Here is an 18,820-nt window from a genome sequence, read left to right as displayed (position 1 = left end):
AAAGCAATACACTTCGAGCTGCGGCAAGTGCCAGCATCGCAAACGCCTCACACGGCCGTCGTTATCTCCTGGCTACGTTACCGAGATACCCCGGAGAAGTCCCCATGTGCATTGTACATCCTGTATAGGACCTATTGCTGCATGAAATCATACTTGTAGGTAGCTGCCATTAATGTGTTGCCTGCTTCAGAATTGTACAGCATATTAAGTAAGCGCCGGCTTTCGAAACCTTCCTTGTATCTCACTTTCTCTTCTTGTGCTCTTCCACATACAGTGACATTATTCATAGATGACAAATGCAAGGTTTAAACATTCATGCTGTACAGCAATAATAAATAACGCTTTTTATTCGCTTCTCAAACGGGCCTTTTCCCTAACGAGCACTGCCAGCACAAGCATCAAACTAGCGAGCTGCCAGCACCAGTAAGTAAGACTTTCAATGCTCTATTAGCAGAGAACTGACACCATGCCTCTCGTAAAATGTCAGTAGCATGAAACTTTCTAAACAGAGGCAACTTTGCACTGCAGTCAGTGAGGACTCCATGATTCAGTCAGCAGGACGCCACCTTCCTTCATGCCATCCAGGAAAGCTTGCAGCTGCATCATAAAAGAAAGGCAAATATGTGCGATCACAATGACTGTAGACTTCACGTTACGGACAGTGCAAAAGCAATTTAGCATAACTAACCACAAGGCACTGGCTGGCCATAAGTCAACATAACTTTATCTGCCCACCAGAAGTGTCATGTTTGTATTGCTGAATAGCACTTTGTAGCGAAGAGCTACAGTGGAGCATCCTCTCAAGCACCATCTATAGTGGGTCCGTCCTACCGTGCATTGCTCGTAGATGCCGCTCGTGCTCGGGGCCCGTGGATTATATCGTTGGTTCAGCTACTGGTCAACCCTTACGCCAGCGTCCAATAAACACATTCATGACTTGTGAAGGAAAAACAGCTGTTTTTCCTTCGCAATGATGAACCACCAACTAGCCCAAGTTTTTCTTCCAGTGCAGTTTACAACTTAATCGTCTTTTTTAATTTACATAATTATGTACCACACGAGTAAAGAAATGCGATCATAATAAGCACAGCAATAAAAAATAAACGAATGTTTGCTATTTAAACAATTCTGTGCAGGCATACTGCTACTTTCAGATTGCCTGACTGACCTTTTTTTTTTAATCACAGTAAATACTTTACGCTAAGTATTGGAACCTGCTGGTAAAACTAATGTCATGACTAGGCCCCGGCCACAGTATGCCTTGCAATCATCTCACAAGCTGCTCTGTACAACACATCTTAGGGCATAGATGACACCTGCCATAGAGAATCAATGGTGCACACACAATATGCCTTGCGTGTGGCGCCGTCAGTGATGTTGCATCCCGTTTGCAATCGTGTGCATAGGCCAAATGTCGTATCATTCATGACAAGCCATACTGTAAGTTCGTCCTGTCCATATTAAGACCACCCATCTTCAGCTGTGTCACCTTCCCAACAACATCGTACGCTATCACTGACACGGCCTCATCCCCCTTGGAAGACAAGGGCTGCAATGCCACTGAAATGTAAAAGTGCTCATCATAGTCAGTTTATCGTAATAAAAGTGACGGTGTTCACACATCTGCACTCATGGACAATGCAGTTGCCGTATGTGTTATGGACACCAAACTTTGCAGCTTACTTGGAAAAGTCATGGTGCCACTTTCTAGACTGTCCCTCACAGCAAGTGCTCCACACATGCACTCCTTAGCAGCATTCACCAACAGTGATCTCACAGCACATGTCCTATATGCCATTGAATTTATCATGATTTCCTCATGCTCTCATGAACTTATTCTCGGCTGGAATTTTCTGTCGCATAACAATGCCATCATTCGTCACACACTGGCCAAAATAGTGCTATCACCACTATAAAAACTGATGCTCACCGACAATCCTTTGCATTCAAGTTAACTATTAGTCAATGGTCATGTTAATGTACTGCAGAAGCCTCTCGAATGTCACTGCACTATACTTTCATCATCTGGCCTTTCTTCCACCCATATAAGTCTGCTGCTACTTTTTGTAGGCATGTAAAAATAGAAAATATAAATGCACAGAATGTGGAATCAAAACATAGGAGGTTTATACAATGATGAGCACAGTCCTGGTAATGATAAAGAAACATCACTAAAAGATAACAAAATAAACTGAAATTCAATAAAATAGGACATGGTAAATACAGCATGCTAACAAGGCCCTCCACACTAAATATCACCACACAAGACCTGTTCTTTACAACTCAGATGCAAAATGCCGGCATAACTGCCAGTGTGTAGCCCTAGTTATAATTAACAAAATTCATTCAAAATGAATGGTAAGTTAAAGTGGAGTGCTTGTGAGTTCTAGGTAGTTCAGAAACGAGAAGTAAACATATGATTATCAGGTATGATATAGATACAATGAATTCTTTATAAGCGTCTGAAAAGTAGAAAGATCTCGAAATCTGAAATTTCTATAAGTGCTCAACCAATACGACATTGTAATCCTAACAGACCACTTTAGTTAATGCCAGGTAAGGAATGTCGAAAAACCTTCTTTCGCAAAAGTGAAATTTTATTTATGTTATTTTTGAATGTGGTAGTCCAAAATAGGCTGCAGTAATTAAGACAGGACAGAAATAGGGCATAATATACTATAAGTTTCACCTTTGATGGGAGTAAGAGTTAACATGGTGACGATGCTCCAGCAGTGGATGACAGTTCTTTACACAGTTCTTTACACAGTTCTTCTAAACGCGAGTTCGAACTTAATAACTTCCAACTTAATAACTGTGGCAATGTCAGTTATCAATAGCTTATTAGAAAGAACCAACTGGCAGCTCAAGATATTATTTATTTTTGTGTGTCTCGTAGTTAATTGTTAACACCACATGTTAATGTATGGCATTGTGCTGCTACCCTTGAAAGGGTTCTGGGGTCTGTATGAAGCTAGGATGTTGTCCATACACACATACCGAAATAATAAATTGATTCGTTGATTGAGATACATTCACAAACAAGAATTTAAAATAACACTGAAGCTGCACCAGTAAAATATACTTTTATACTAAATCAGGCAATATTACTTTAAGAAAATGAGTAATACACCAAAAAAACAAACGAAAGAAAGGTTGCCATGCCATCTTTGAGTTCCCACATATCACAGATATTGATGGCTCAGGACCAATGCTAGTTGGTAAAGATGGACTGCATTGTATTACCAGGGAGCCAAACACTGAACTTGGCAAGCTGCAAAAACTCTTTTACAACAACCCAAATATAAGAAAATGCTTACAGATTCATTGCATCACATCACTGCAACATTGAGGTGTTGGTGAAAAATTAAACAAAATTGAGAAGGCTTGGCCTTCCAGTAATCGATGGTGTAAAACAAGAGCAAAGGTCCCACTGACCCGCAGGGAGGGGCCCTCCTGGTCCCCAGTGGGCGCCTGTACGCACAGGAGGCCTGCTTCGAGGCAGCGCCTGGCCAGCACAGATGCCACAGCTGCAGCGGCACTGCGATCTGTAGCACTGACCAGCTGCTTCCGTATGCCCCACTCGGAGCTTGACACTTGCAGCACCACCTGGCCGTCCACATGCACCACAGATCCACTCAAACTCTGCCCACTGCTCTCAAACACCAACCTGCACGAGGACAGTGAAGAAATTTATTCACAGGTGTGGCGATATATACATTTTTTTTGCATGGTGAGTGAAGAACCGGAGGTCTCAAAGTAAGAACTGTCCCAGTAAATTTCATTGCATCTGGTGCCTGTATTAATGCTTTCATACGAAAACAGGTGCACTGAAGTTGGCTTTTAATTGCGTTTGTCACTCCAAATTCTATTCAGAACAGCTCTCTTCTGCACATGTAGGCTTGCTGCAACAACGCAAAGGAACATTGCAGTGCAACAAAAAAAGGCATTTGCCAAAAATCTCTTCACTCTTTCACGTTTAACAAAGTCTAGTACAGAACTTAATTTTTTATTGTTAGTTGTGTCCTGAGGGTTCCGTTGGAATATTACATAGCGGTGGATATGCAAATGATGTCCCAAATAAGAGTGAGAAGATTCAATGGCAGACTGAAAGTGTGCAGTGTTGCTTGTGACTGCAGGAACGTATGGGCTCGTGAAGGGACAACGGTGTTTGGAAGGCCCGTGTTGTGTCAGCTGGCACACGGAACATGTAAACTTCTTTGACAGAGACAAGTTCTCGATCAGATCTTGTGGTGGGGCAAATAGAATTTGAAAAGGCAAATCTAGTAGCACTGTTTTGAGAGGATTTGAGAGATTTAGTTACATTGGTGCGAGCCAAAGATCGCACATGCATTTTCAAATTTTGGTCGCACAGGTTTTGCATAAGCAGAGGGGTTAAAAACTGAGCTTGTTGGTACTTTATTGAACTTACTAGGACCATGCTAAATGATGGGACAAGAGAAGGCTATGGCACAGGCGCAGAATAACAATGGGATTTTATATAAAAATGCCAGTCTTGCCCAGAACATGCAGTACAGTCACAACGAAATATGAAGGAATAACCTCTGTAGAGCCCGTTCTAAACTTTACTCTTGGGGCAACTACTGCAAGTACAGTTGCAAGGTACCCACTACGCCATAAACCATCATAATTTTTGTAAAACAGGGAAGTACCCACTGTGCCATTATTCAGCATTCTGCAAAGAAGTGAGCTACCCGCTACACATCTGTAAGGCATTATGACTGCACTTTGTTGGTGTTTTGGCTGATGACAAAGTATGATGGCTGAGCCATTTGTAATGGGTGGAAAGCTTTAAACCACCTACTTGTTATGCAATTTGCGTTGTGCGATGCCTGGTGTTATTTCACTTTTCTACCACGCTATATGACATCTGTTAATGTGATTCTTTGCTCGACATGACACCCGTATAGGGTATTTTGGCGAATGATTTTGGAGCACAGGCGTGGCTCTATGGTAGAATTATTGACAAGGAGCTCTAGTACTGGCACAGTTTAATTGTCTAGATACTGAAATTAACCGAAATGTTGAGTCTTGATCTTTTGACGTTTCTAATGTGCAAAGAAGTTCACAGCATTACTGCAGCTGCTGGGATGTTTCTTGAATTGGCTAGGTATTGTTCTCCGTTTTACTCTGAAATGTGCAAACATATCTATGCCTGCTAAACGAAGGAAACCGTCGGTCTGCCTGTAATGTAAGATGACTCCCTACAAAGAAATTGATGAATATAACAAAATAAGTTCAGAAGGAAAAACGTTGGTGTACCGGTAGGGGGCCGGCACCCAGGTGGTCTGGCAACACAGGCTCGGGATTGGTCTCCAACGGGTTGGCCCAATAAACCATCAGTTTGACTACAGTTGCAACGCTATGTGCTTGCTTGTCATTCTTTACATGGTGTCAGAAGTCTAACTCGTCCGCTAAACATGGATAGCCTACCCCCTCCTGAACGCTTGGTGCTCTCTGATAATGCCGCAGAGAACTGGAAACGCTTCCGTCAGCGCATTGAACTTTTCTTCAAAGCAACAGTCTCGGACAAAGAGCGTTTGTCAGCGCAAAAAGCTGCTATCTTCTTGCACGTCGCGGGACCTGAAGCCATCGAGGTATTTAACACTTTTACACTATCAGAAGCGCAACGTGAAGATTATAACGCCATCATTCAAGCTTTCGAGGAATATTGCATTCCAAAGACGAACGAAACTTTCGAACGCTACGTGTTTCGTTCCCGCCATCAACAAGAAGGGGAGCCATTCGAGCAGTTCTTGCGAGATGTGCAACTCAAGTCAAAGACCTGCAACTTTGGTGACTTAAGAGATTCTTTAGTACGTGATCAGCTTGTGTGCGGCATTCATGATAAAAAGCTCCGTGAGCGTCTATTGCGCGAGAAGAATCTCACGTTAGAAGCCACAATACAGTTTTGCAAAGCGGCGGAGGTGGCAGCGTTGCAAAACCGGACTTTGAGAACGCTGCCAGTAGCGAAGTGAACGTGCACCGTGTCACTGGATCATCGGCAACGCCGGAGAGAAACTCAACTCGCGGTCGGTGCGGCTACTGCGGAAGGGTCCATGAACCAAGAAGATGCCCAGCGTGGGGCAAGGCTTGTGCATTATGCAAGAGGAAAAATCACTTCGCGTCATGCTGCAGACGTGCCAGGGTTCATGAAGTTAGCACTCCAAGGTCCGGCGATGGACAGCAAGGAGCATACGAGTCGGAAGAAGACTTTGATATTTTAACAGTGCGCGTCGATAGCGTCTTGGGGCAGCGAGACTGGATCGTGAACGTGTTCGTGGCTGGACACCCGACGCGGCTCAAGGTGGACACAGGGGCACAGGCCAACATACTACCGTATGCTCACTTTCGCAAGCTGCGTTCCGGAAAAGCCATGCTCCGCCCATGCAGCACGGTGTTGACGAATTACGACGGAAACGTCATTCAGCACCTGGGACAAGCGACGCTCTCGCTTCAGCTTCAAGGCAAGCAAGAAAACGTACCATTCTTTGTTGTCAAGCGAGGCAGCCAACCGTTGCTTGGCCTGAAGTCATGCGAGAAATTCGGATTAGTCTCGCCTGTGTATGACATCAGCAGGGCCGAGTCAGACTGGCAGGAGGAGTTCCCTTCACTCTTTCAAGGTTTAGGATGTACCCGGCGTCCGTACCATCTACACCTGAGCGACGAGGCACGCCCTACTGCTATGCCTCCTCGACGAGTGCCTCATGCTCTCAAGGAACCGCTACGAAAGGAACTGAGTCGCATGGAAGCTGCAGGCATTATCGCCAAGATCACCGAGCCCACTGACTGGGTAAGCCCGCTTGTCACTGTTCGTAAAAAAGATGGCCGACTGAGACTTTGCATGGACCCCCGTCAGATAAACCGAAACCTAAAGCGTGAACACTACCAACTCCCGCGTCGGGAAGATATTGAATCGGAATTAGCTGGTGCGACCTTCTTCAGCAAACTTGACGCTAATTGCGGTTTCCACCAGATCCCTTTGGATGAAAGCTCCTCTAAAATTTGTACGTTCGGCACCCCATTCGGACGGTACCGGTTCCTACGCTTGCCATTCGGCATTGCGTCTGCCACCGAAGTGTTCCAAAAAACGATGAGTGAGATATTAGAGGGTCTGCCAGGAACTGCAGTGTACATTGACGATATTCTTGTTTGGGGAGCGACGAAGGAGGAGCATGACAAGCGTCTTCGGGGGGTGCTAGAAGCGGCAAGAAGGGCAGGACTAACTTTAAACGGGGACAAATGTGCATTTGCTACTCAGGAAGTGAAATTTCTGGGTGACCGCATAAGCAAAGCTGGCATTAGACCGGACCCTGAACTTACCAGCTGTATTACCAACATGCCTCGTCCTTCCTGCAAGCAGGAAGTACAAAGGTTTCTGGGAGCAGTAAACTATTTTGGGAAATTTCTTCCGAATCTCTCGAAGAAAACAGAGGCATTGAGGTCCCTGATAAAGCAGGAAGCGGCATTTGTATGGGAGGCTCAACATGATGGTGAATGGAAGAATGTATTGAAGATGCTCACATCATCGCCAATTCTAGCGGTTTTTGACCCTGAGAAACCATCGAAGGTCTCGGCCGATGCGTCAAGCTTTGCTATAGGCGCGGCACTGTTCCAACAGCATGACCAAGACTGGCGCCCGGTGGCTTATGCGTCGCGAGTCTTGTCTAGCTCCGAGGCCAAGTATGCCCAGATTGAGAAGGAGACGCTTGCTGCGACGTTTGCTTGTGAACGCTTTAAGGACTTCTTATTGGGCTACAAGGTCTTAGTCGAAACGGACCATAGGCCACTCCTTTCAATAGCGAAGCAAAACTTGTGTGAAATGCCCCCACGTCTGCAGCGATATTTTTTGAGACTGATGCAATTTGATGTCGTGTTCCAGTACGTGCCGGGGAAGCAGTTGGTCTTGGCCGACACCCTATCGAGCAGTGGCGTAGCCAGGAATTTTGTTCGGGGGGGCTCACGTTGCAGCGCGACCTCCTCATTGAATTTTTAGAGCGACTAAGTATATGAATAACATTTATTTATTTATTTATTTATTTATTTATTATTTATTTATTTATTTATTATATCCTCAAAGGTCCCATATGGGACTTTACATGAGGGGTGGGCGTCATAAAATGGCGGTATCGATGAAGGTGTATGTTAGGATGTGGTTGAGTGTGCTTCCTGGATGGCATTTCTGAAGCGCGCAAAATCGCGGATGACTGCTGCTTCGTTCGGAAGGTCATTCCAGTCTCGGGTGGTGCGCAAAAAGAAGGGCTGCTGAAATGAGGTGGTGTGGGCACATGGCGGAATCACAGCATTTGGATGACTTGTGCGATGACCTCGATGGACTGGCTGGATGAGGTGGTTGTCACGCGGGGTTGAATAAAAGAATCTGTGAAAAAGGCAGAGACGTGCAATACGACAACGAAGAGCGAGGGTAGAAAGATTTAACTGGGATTTGAGGGCGGAGACGCTCGAGTAGCGGGAATAATCTGAAACAATGAATCTGGTTGCTCGGTTCAGCACTGACTCAAGTATTTCGATATGATTAGTTTGGTGGGGCTCAAAGACAGCAGCTGCATACTCAAGTTTTGGTCTGACAATGGTGTTATAAGCGAGTAGTTTAACGGAAGGTGGTGTCATGGAAATGTTACGGCGTGTGTACCCGAGAGCGCGGTTATCGGAGTGAATTATGTGATTTATATGGTCGCCCCAAGATAGGTTACTCGAAAGATGGACACGCAGGTATTTAATCGAGTCAGTAGCAGCTATATGACAGTTGTTGATTGTGTAAGTAGCCGGCGTGTGGTTTCGGCGACGATGGAAAGAAATTAGTAATGTTTTTTTCGCATTAAGGGACATCAACCAGGTGGTACACCACTGCTGAATGCGTGAGAGGTCATGCTGTAGAGAGGAGACATCGGTGGGGTTATTTATAGGGCGGTAGAGGACACAATCATCAGCAAAAAGACGGATGTTAGATTCAACGGAAAGCGGAATATCGTTAATGTATATTAGGAATAAAAGAGGCCCTAGGACGATACCCTGGGGCACGCTGGCCAAGACATGCGAGAGGTCGGAGGAGTGATCATTAACATGCACGAATTGTTTACGGTTTGTTAGGAATGCTTTAATCCAGTTAAAAACATGCCGATGAAGGTTTAGACGCGAGGTTTTTTGAAGGAGACGGGAGTGGGGTACCTTATCGAAGGCTTTTTCAAAATCTAAGAACAGTGTGTCAATTGGGATGTTACGGTCCATATGAAGGTGAATGTCGTGCAGGAATAATGTTAGTTGGGTCTCGCATGAGTGATCTTTACGAAAGCCATGTTGGTTTGGGTGAAAGAAGTTTACGGATGATAAAAATGTAGCAACATGAGAAAAGATGACGTGTTCCATGATCTTTGAACAAACACTAGTGAGCGAGATTGGTCGGTAGTAACCTGCAAATGAGCGGTCACCTTTCTTGAAGAACGGAAAGACCTTCCCAACTCTCCAGTCTAATGGGACTTCACCTGTGTCGGGTGACTGCTGAAAAATGATTGACTATATGGAACTACATACATGTTTAGTATTTTTCAGAATTTTGGCGTTTATGCCATCTATACCGCATGACGAAGAGTTCTTTAATTGGTTAATAACTTTTACAATTCCCTCTGAATTGAATGTAATCTTTGGCATTGGTGGAAAAGCAAAATGCGGAAAATCAGGAAGTTCGTTGTTAGGCTCGTTAGTAAAGACTGAACAAAATGCAGAGTTGACGGATGGAACGTCGCAGTCGGCAACGGGGGATCCAGTAGTGTCACAAAGAGAGACTGTGGTTTTGTCGTCCGGTTTCATAATTTTCCAAAAGCGGCGTGGGTATGTACATGTATTACCATGTACATACATTGTCACTGGTATTACCATTAATATGTATTACCAGTGACAATTTGTATTAGATGCTGCAAATCACTTCTTGAATGCTGCCCTCTGTTAAGAACGAGTAAGAAATGTGTTTTTTCGTAAAAATATTATGTTGGCATGCCCGCAAAATCTTTCCAGGAATAACTGTCTTCAATCTTTGTGTTTGTGTGTGTGTGTAACAGGTACGGCAAATATCACGTAAACTTCGGAACTGCATCAGCTTTGAACTGAAGAGGTGCCTGATAACAAAAAAATGAAGTCCACGAAATAACCAGGATTTTAATGCGGATTGTTTATGCAAAATGTTCATCTTTTTGCACAAATGATGCGGCCAGGGAAAAGCAAGAATGGGAAAGTACACCTCGAATACAGGCAAAATATAAGTCACCGGAAACAGTGCGCAGTATGCTTATGCAAAACTTCACAAATGTACATTTAAATATGCAATCAATAAACGGAACTAAGCAATGATCACTATACATAATGGCCAACTGATATGTCCTTGGGCCAAGCTGCTGTCTCGGACGCACCATGTAAACAGAACTATAAAGGAAGAGCGCAGAAATAACGAAAGAAACTACTTCAAAACTGTTTTAAAAGGGCGAACCACTATTTTGCACTCAATTTAAAGGAAGGTTGCCGCTTCTAGTTCAAAAAGCAATGAAGAACAAAAACGACAAATGAAAGTAACAAACAATGCTGTTAGTACGGCTTCCCAATAGTTGAATTTGTTTGGTAACGCCGCGTATGCCGACCTCTCAGTGAACAAGGTGAAGCTGTCGATCGGCTGGTAATGTCCACCTGATGCCCGTATTCTTATGTTTATATTAGGTCACAGTGTTAACTGCTAAAAGGTACAAAATCTTCACGGCTTTAAAAGGTGGTGAACAATAATATTGCGTCAGAATTACGGGCTCATTGACCTGAACTCTGGAACAGTAGTGTCTTTTCCTTTCGTTTGCGCTGATTTTTGTCCTGCTCGGTATCAAAGGACAACGTTGACCCGGCGAGGAAGCTTAGCGAAGCGGTCAATGACTTCCGACACGCTGATGTCGACATTTCTGTGGGCGTACAGAAGTGCCTGGCCAACCATGCGTTCCTCAGACATCGTGGAGCGTAAGTAGTTCTTAAGTAACCTCATGCTTAAAAACGTTCCCTCTGCGCTGGCAGTGGTCACTGGAAGGGTGACTAGAATCCGGAGTAGCTTGTACACATTCGCACAGAACCTGCTGTCGCAATGAGAGAGGGCATCGGTTCCTGTACCGGGGCTCTGGTTTGCTGCTTTGTTCGCCCACTTTGTCCACCATAGTCGCAGTTCTCCAAAACCAGCCCTCGTTTCGACGTCATGCGCAAAAACGGTCAGGAGATTTTCTGCTCCTTTCTCCCGATCATCTTGCATTGGTGGTATTGCGGATGATACAATTAATGAAAAGTCCTTTAGAAGTGTCCTGTGCTGTTCGAACCGCTGGTTTAACTGGGCTAGTACGTGGTTCATGAACGGAATGAACAGGGTTCTGCGAAAATATTCTTCCGCACTTTCGAATGCATTGCTCCCAAGGTTTTGCTTCCGGACACCGGCTCGACGGCTGGTGATCTCCACATTCAGTTTTTCTGCCAATGCCTGCATTTGTGCAAATATTTTTGAGAAAGAAACATTCGTGTTCTTGCGGTCACTTTCAATTGTCTGCTGTATCACTTCTATGTCGTCAATGGTAGCGCTCATGTCGATACTCCTCGTCTGCAGCTTCTTTGACAGTGGCAAAGTCAGTGCTAACACGTGTTCCGTCACATGCAGGCTTACAAGGAACGCTGGTGAAAAGAGTGCCAACATTAGACTGTTTGCCTGCACTGGACTTTCGCCATTTCCGTTAAACTTAGTCTCCTCTAGCGCTGCGATCAACGGCTGAAAGAGGCTCACAAATGAAAGCACAGCATCGTGCTTCTCGGCCCAGCGCGTTTCGCATAGTCCCAAAAGGCGCTGCCTTGTAGGCTCAGGACAGCTCAAACTTATCACTTTTCACAAAACGTGTGAGCGGCTAGAAGATTTACGGAAAAAGGCTGACGTCGCCTTCAGAGTCCCAAAACAGTTTCGAATGTCTGTGATGGAGCATGCTGCACACACAACTAGATAAAGGGAGTGACACGCGCAGTGAATACATAGAGTGCGGCTGGATATTTCCCACGGACAGCAGCTTGAACACCATTCGTTTTGTCGGCCATCGAACTTGCACCACCGTAGCCTTGACCACGGAGATGCTGCATGTTAATTCCCATTTCTATAAGGAGCCTTATGATGGTGTCGGCCAGGGCCCGGCCATTTGGTCGTGAATTGGCACAAAGCCTAAGAACACTTCTTCGATTCCGTTCGCATCCTTATTAAGGTACCTTGCACAAACAGTAAGCTGCTCGATACCCGCAACATCCGTCGTTTCATCAGCAAGTACGGAGAAGCAGCCTGCAGCGTTTACTTTTGCGACTAGGCTTTCCTTGATGATTGCAGCAGAGATTTCTATAATGTGGTTTTGTACATACAAACTAAAATATGAGGCCTTATTTGGGCAACTTTCCAAATGCTTTTTTTTATCTGTGTCGCCACAATCCGCGCGCATGCGAAGCAGCTCTTTGAAGTTGCCTGTATTTGTAGAGGAGGCTGTGCTTGAATCCATGGGACCAGCTGTCTCTATGTCCACGGAGAGCCACACCTTGCCACCCGCAAAAGAGAACTGTCTCAACAATAGGCTGTAACTTCCTTCGGATCTCTCTTATTTGAATTTGCCTGCCATGGTCCAGCTGATCAACAACACTGGGCACACATCCTGAGAAGGTTTGAAGAAAACTATCGGCTACCAGATGAGCGTCATTGTGATATTTAGTGACTTCATGTGCACCGAAGACTTCGAGGGCGTGCTTCCACTTTTGAAATGGATTGGATACGAGGGCCTTAGTGCGCGCATGTTGGCCCTTGCCAATCTCACTTCTGCTAAAAAGGACACACACTCGGCAAAACGCACCCTCTTGAAGCGCTGAGAAGCTAAGCCATCGGTACCTGTCCAGCCAAGCCACGTAAACATTCGTTTCTGCTTAAAATCGTTCATAGACTTAAACATGTAGCATGGCGGAGGAATCCAAGGAGAAGCTAGCAGTTGCTGTTTTGTGTCATCATCCACTTTTGAGCCATCTGTGTAGAGCCCGATATCAAACTTGCTTCTGCTAACATTTTGAGGGTCATAAAAAGATAAATAATTAAATAAATGATAATCAGGCTGAAGCCCAATAAATCCCACCACCCGGGTGACGCCGCTGGTTGGTGGTGTATGAGAGCACGAAAAATTTCGGGGGGGGGGGGGGGCTGAAGCCCCATAAGCCCCCCCCCCTGGCTACGCCCCTGCTATCCAGGATACAAGGCGCAGCATCTCACAGCCCTGACCCCGACCAAGATGATGTTACCGTCCACGCTGCCCACGTTCTCTCCGTCCTTGTGAGTGACAACATGAAAGCCCGCCTTGCTGCGGCAACATACGAAGATGCTGAGCTAAGGCATGTCATGGAGTCTTTACAACAGCAGAGACCTGTCAATGGAGAGCTGGCTGCATTTTCCTCTGAGTTGACATGCATAGATGGAATTCTTCTGCGGGGCAGTAGAGTGGTGATACCCAGAAGTCTGCGTCAAGAGATGCTGAAGCGCCTGCATGAGGGCCACTTGGGAGTTAACAAGTGCAAGGCCCGCGCCAGATTGTTGATGTTCTGGCGAGGAATGAATGCGGACATAGCGGCACTGGTTAGCCGCTGCGAAAAGTGTCGTCAGTTTGCGTACCGCCAACCAGCAGAGCCGCTGATACTGAGGCAAGTCCCAGAGCAACCATGGCAGCGCATTGGCGTAGACCTTTGCGAGTACGGTGGCCGGAGCTATCTGGTAGCTTACTGCGCTTACTCAAACTATCCCGAAGTAGAGTACTTATCTCAGACAACCAGCAAGGCGGTAATATCAAAACTTTCAATGATGTTTGCCCGCCATGGAATACCGCTCGAAGTGTGTACAGATGGAGGTGCTCAATTTACCAGTCGAGAGTTCAGGGCGTTCAGACACAAGTGTGATTTTCTCCACACTACATCCAGCCCGCGATTTCCCAGGTCCAATGGCTTAGCTGAAAAGGGAGTCCAAGTTGTGAAACGACTGTTGAAGAAAAGTGAGGGTGTAGAAGATGATTTCTGGGTGGGACTGCTGAATTACCGGACATCCCCGTTAGAGGATGGGCGAACACCCAGCGAGCTGCTCATGGGAAGACGGCTTCGTGGAAGGCTGCCGGACTTTGCAGTGCCTAGCGCGAGTCCAGTACACAAGCCCCCTCAGAACTTAACACAGGGTCGACCTCTCCCGATACTACATGAAGGAGATATTGTGAGGATACGCCAGGACGGGTGTTGGGGTCCTAAGGCTCAAGTGCAGTGCTCAGTGGCTCCAAGGTCCTACACTGTTCGCACGGAAGGGGGCCAACAGTTTAGAAGAAATCGGCAGCATCTTCTAAAGACGGACGAGCCCTTCGAGCCAGAGGCTGTCCTGGATGAGGACTTCGCGCCAAATGAAGGGCCTCCGGAGGTTACCCCATGCCCAACAATGCCACAAACACCAGAGTGCCCCCAATCTGCAGCGACATCCCAGGAGCCAACTGTCGATGAGCCCAATCCTACCTCTGCAGTGTCGTCAAGTCCCAGTCCAACGACACCACCTTTACGACGTTCTACTCGAGTGCGGAGGCCTCCAGGCTATCTACGGGACTACGAGGCCCTTCCCTTCTCCAGAGAAGGGAAGATGTACCGGTAGGGGGCCGGCACCCAGGTGGTCTGGCAACACAGGCTCGGGATTGGTCTCCAACGGGTTGGCCCAATAAACCCAGGGTTACCAGATTGGGCTATTAATAGCCAAATTGGGCTACTTTTTGTTCGAGTTGGCGTCGAATTTTTCTCTTTGGCTATGTGGCTATTTTTGGGCTACATTGCTATTGACTAGGCAAGAATTCCAAAAAGCCACAAAATATAGATAATTTTAGTATCGGGGACCCCAAACGGCTTACGCACGCACGCTCTTGCGTTCGTCTGTACCTCCTGACTTACAAGTGCCGGGGACTCCCAGCAGCTGCACTCACGGAGAATACGAAGGAAAGCAGGAGCGTGCGTACGCGATCGTCTGTGGGTCCTCAGGACTAGAGTCACTGTATATTCTACCCAGGACTAAAACTCTCTAGTAACTCTAATGCACCTTGTCAACGAAGGCCCCCTGGCCGCCGCCATAAGCCCCTTTGGGCTGTTGTTAACATGCCTGACCCCCCAAAAATGCAGTACCGAGGCGCGACTTCAGCTTTTGTACTCCCGTGCAGAAGCCAAGAAAGGTGGTGATCGTTTTCTGTTAAAAGGCTCTCTACAAAGAACGCCAAAGCTTACATGCACATGCCGCTAATAGGTCGCGCCATGAGAACATTCCAGTGTGTTGAACGATCCCTGCAACTGGTGACGTAGCCCAAGAAAGGGCTTCACGTGTCGTCAGTTTGCAACCGTGTTGATGGCTCACGTTTTCTCTAGACTTTCTTGACTTCTACTACCGTATAATGGCGAGCAAGCACCCCCTCTCCCCCTTCCCCCCACCACACAGTGAAAGATAATAAGAAAGATGTGGAGGGGGCCCTCTTGCTCAGTCCCAGACCAAAATCCAAGATAGCAGCGGAAGTGCCTCTAAGTAGAATGCACACCTGTGTTTCTTATGAAATGCTTTCTTGAATACGCGTGCATTTACAGTTTTAACTGAATCGGAGGTTGTGTGTCTGAGATTTCACGTGTTTTGACAAGGGTGGAAAGACGTTCTTCAAATTCCCCAACAATTTGCGACAACCCGGAATGCGACCCCGAGACATCACACTGCACAAGTACTAAGAAATCGTGCACATATCTAAAGACTCACAGGAACCGCTGCTGCGGGATTATGTGCCGGAGAACAGGTTGAAAAGAAAAAACGTCGAGAGGGAGGGGGGGGGTTGGCGCTTGGTCAGTTATTGGCGCATATTTTCAAGTCTCTCGAAAAGGGGAAGTAGTGGGCACATGATTGTGAAAGTAAAGCTAGCAGATCGCGTGACACGTGGGGACCGCCCATCCGAAGGTTGCAGGTTCAGTGACCCTGCCGGTGGCAGTTTGTCATTTTTCGGCCACTTTCGTGCACTTAAATTTCTAGATTCTGCAGCCATCGCTCAATCATTGTGGATTGAATAGCAGAAAATATACTACGCAATACAACGGATTCACGCATACATTTGCTGATTTTGGCTATATTTGGGCTACTTCAAATTTTCGCGTTGGGCTATGTTTGGGCTACCTCAGAGTCCAATTTGGCGGTTTGAGGCTCGCACCATCTGGTAACCCTGAATAAACCATCAGTTTGACTACAGTTGCAACGCTATGTGCTTGCTTGTCATTCTTTACAGTTGGTAATGCTGAGCTTTGCACCTATGACTCCATACTAAGAAGTTGTGTGTTTCACCCACTGGGCCAAGTACCCACGCTCGACCAAGATGAAGATATCTGAACCATATCAGAGTGTTGCACCAGCAGAATTACGGCGATATGCTGACAAATATGCAAGAAAGAAGGACGCTGTACCAGACGACATTCCAGGGAAGGTCTCAACGCAGAACAAAGGTGTGATACTGAATGTCAGTGGTAACAAAAAGTTCACGGTTGCCTCCTCTTCATCGTCTCAAGTTGGTTGCACTTAACATTTTGATGCTGCAACCGTGTCCATTTCACGATTTCTTTGGCAGTGCTACACAGCAGCGCACGGCAACAAAACAGCAGGCGATTAGTAGGAAATGCTTACGCATTATTAAGAACACTCCCAGTGGCAATTCTGTGTGGAAGTTTTTTCAGCCTTCGGCGAAGGGTCCCGATTTCACTATGAAGATGACGTCCAAGGACACTTACACAGTTTCTGCGCAGTGATCTACTGAAGCAGCCTAATGGCTGCTCCAAGTTATATTCTTTTATTCCAGTATGAGCTGCGTCACGGTCGGCAGCTTAACTATTAACTATAACTTCCTACTTTTGGTATGTGTCTGGCTCGCACACAACCTTCCCTTTTTTTTTTTTCTTTTAACCCTGGCTGCACGAGGACAGCCGATATTCATGCAGCCGCTGATTACAATGGCAGAGATATCAACCAGAGGCAAAGATATCTGCTGCGTGCTTTCTTAAGCTGTCTTTACTTTCTCTGTAGCCCTTGTATTAGCGCAGTTAAACCATTGCGGAATGAACGTCAACCAACTAGCTCAACTTGGTGCTCTTCTGCAATATTAATCAAGCAGCAGTATCTTCACGTGCTTCATGCGCTGACGAGGGAGCAAAAAGCAGCAGGAAGCGGAGTCAGAAAGCAAGCCTCGGCCAACACAGACGTAACAAGAAAAAAATCGACGCACGCACTTGTGCCAGTAGCTGCAGCTGGGTTTGTCGAGCTCGAAGCCCCCGTGCTTGTGTGCCAGCAGCATTTGTTCCAAGTTGCGCGGGTTGCGGTTCGTAAAGTTGCTCGACACCGCGTCATTTTCACTCAGCGCATTTCCGCTGTGTAAAACGCGCCGGCTTAGCCGGCAAGAACCGCGCACGCCGCGCAGCAACGCCGACGCCATTTCTCATGAGGGAAAACATCCCCACACGCTAGAGTGCACATCAGCTGAAAACATCTCTCTATCTCAATCGGAAGCAAAAAAAAAAGAGAGAGAGAGAGAGAGAGAGAGAGAATCATGCGATCACGCTGCCAGGGAGCACTGCGATCGACTAGTGTTCCTTGCACGTAAAGTCAGTAAAGTATCTACCTTGGTATCTACCCCATAAAGTGACCACGTAACGCAATCAGAAATGAAATATTCTATGCAACTGCTTCTGCGACGGCTAGCTGGGCTTGCACAGTGCTTCGGACATTGGAGCAACGTTTTGACTGCGACGAGTTAGAGAGACGCTCGCTTGTTGGTTATCTCAGGCTCAGCCCGAGATAACCTCAGGCTCACTAGTTAACTCTAGTGAGCACTGTCAGTTGTGCTCGTCCGCTGCCGCACAGCCTCTTCATGATCTCGTGACTTGTTCGAGGCCGACATTGGATGGCTAAATGCACCCTAGTAGGGTTCGCATTTCTCGTTGACTCAGAGTGGCACTTGCATTCAAATAAGCGCGGGCAGACTTGATTATGTGGACCAGATGTTCGGTGGCAGACGTCGCGCCCGCGCAGTTTGTACTTACGGCTAGGACGCGTCCCTACGAAGATTAAACACGTACAAGCACAGAGACCGGCAGAACACAAATTCAAAAAATATTTTTCTCGCTTAAAACAAAAAAGTAATTTGATAAAGCTTTCTCAGTCAGTAGCCAATGAAGGTTCTATAGTAAATGCGCTATTTATCACATTTTTACTAGGACCACCTCGATTTTAAATTTAAGACCAAACATGTGCAATGATTAACTTTTTTTTTCAGCTTTAATTATCACCAGCTGTACACAGCATTTCCTGCTATATACATCTCAAACTATTCTTTGATTACAGTAAAACTTTCTGACAATCAGTCCGATCAAAAATCCCATGTCACTAAATGTTATCTTTCTATAAAAAAATACCAAAGATGGACCATATATTGTCCACATTTAAGGTAGCAAAAAAGAAAAAAAAACCTCATGAAAGCATAAAAGACCATAAAACCTGTTCTGCAGGCAAGATGCATGTTCTGCAACCTAATTTAAAATAAACACATTTTTTGACGCGTTTTGCGAGTTATATATAGTTTCGAGTGTTCCGAAAAACTTCACGCAGCTTGTGGCACTGAAAATCTTTCCCAAAAGATAGCTTGCGGGACTTCTCGATTTAACTAGGTAGTCGAATTTT

The 18,820-nt window shown here is 46.1% G+C and overlaps 1 protein-coding gene across 1 annotated transcript; it reads right to left on the bottom strand.

Moving 5' to 3' along the window:
* Window positions 1–333: 333 nt before the first annotated feature.
* Window positions 334–17,607, bottom strand: LOC119390957 (39S ribosomal protein L18, mitochondrial). Its single transcript, XM_037658668.2, has 3 exons — window positions 17,374–17,607; window positions 3,436–3,667; window positions 334–597 (listed from the first exon to the last, which is right to left on the bottom strand). The coding sequence occupies exons 1-3, from the start codon at window positions 17,574–17,576 to the stop codon at window positions 529–531; spliced, it is 504 nt and encodes a 167-aa protein (XP_037514596.1). The 5' UTR covers window positions 17,577–17,607; the 3' UTR covers window positions 334–528.
* Window positions 17,608–18,820: the final 1,213 nt, after the last annotated feature.

The sequence above is a fragment of the Rhipicephalus sanguineus genome, chromosome 4 (assembly GCF_013339695.2).
Source record: "Rhipicephalus sanguineus isolate Rsan-2018 chromosome 4, BIME_Rsan_1.4, whole genome shotgun sequence".
Taxonomy (NCBI): Eukaryota; Metazoa; Arthropoda; class Arachnida; order Ixodida; family Ixodidae; genus Rhipicephalus; species Rhipicephalus sanguineus.
The sequence above is the reverse complement of the archived record's forward strand: the minus strand, read 5'-3'. Positions and strand labels throughout refer to the sequence as shown.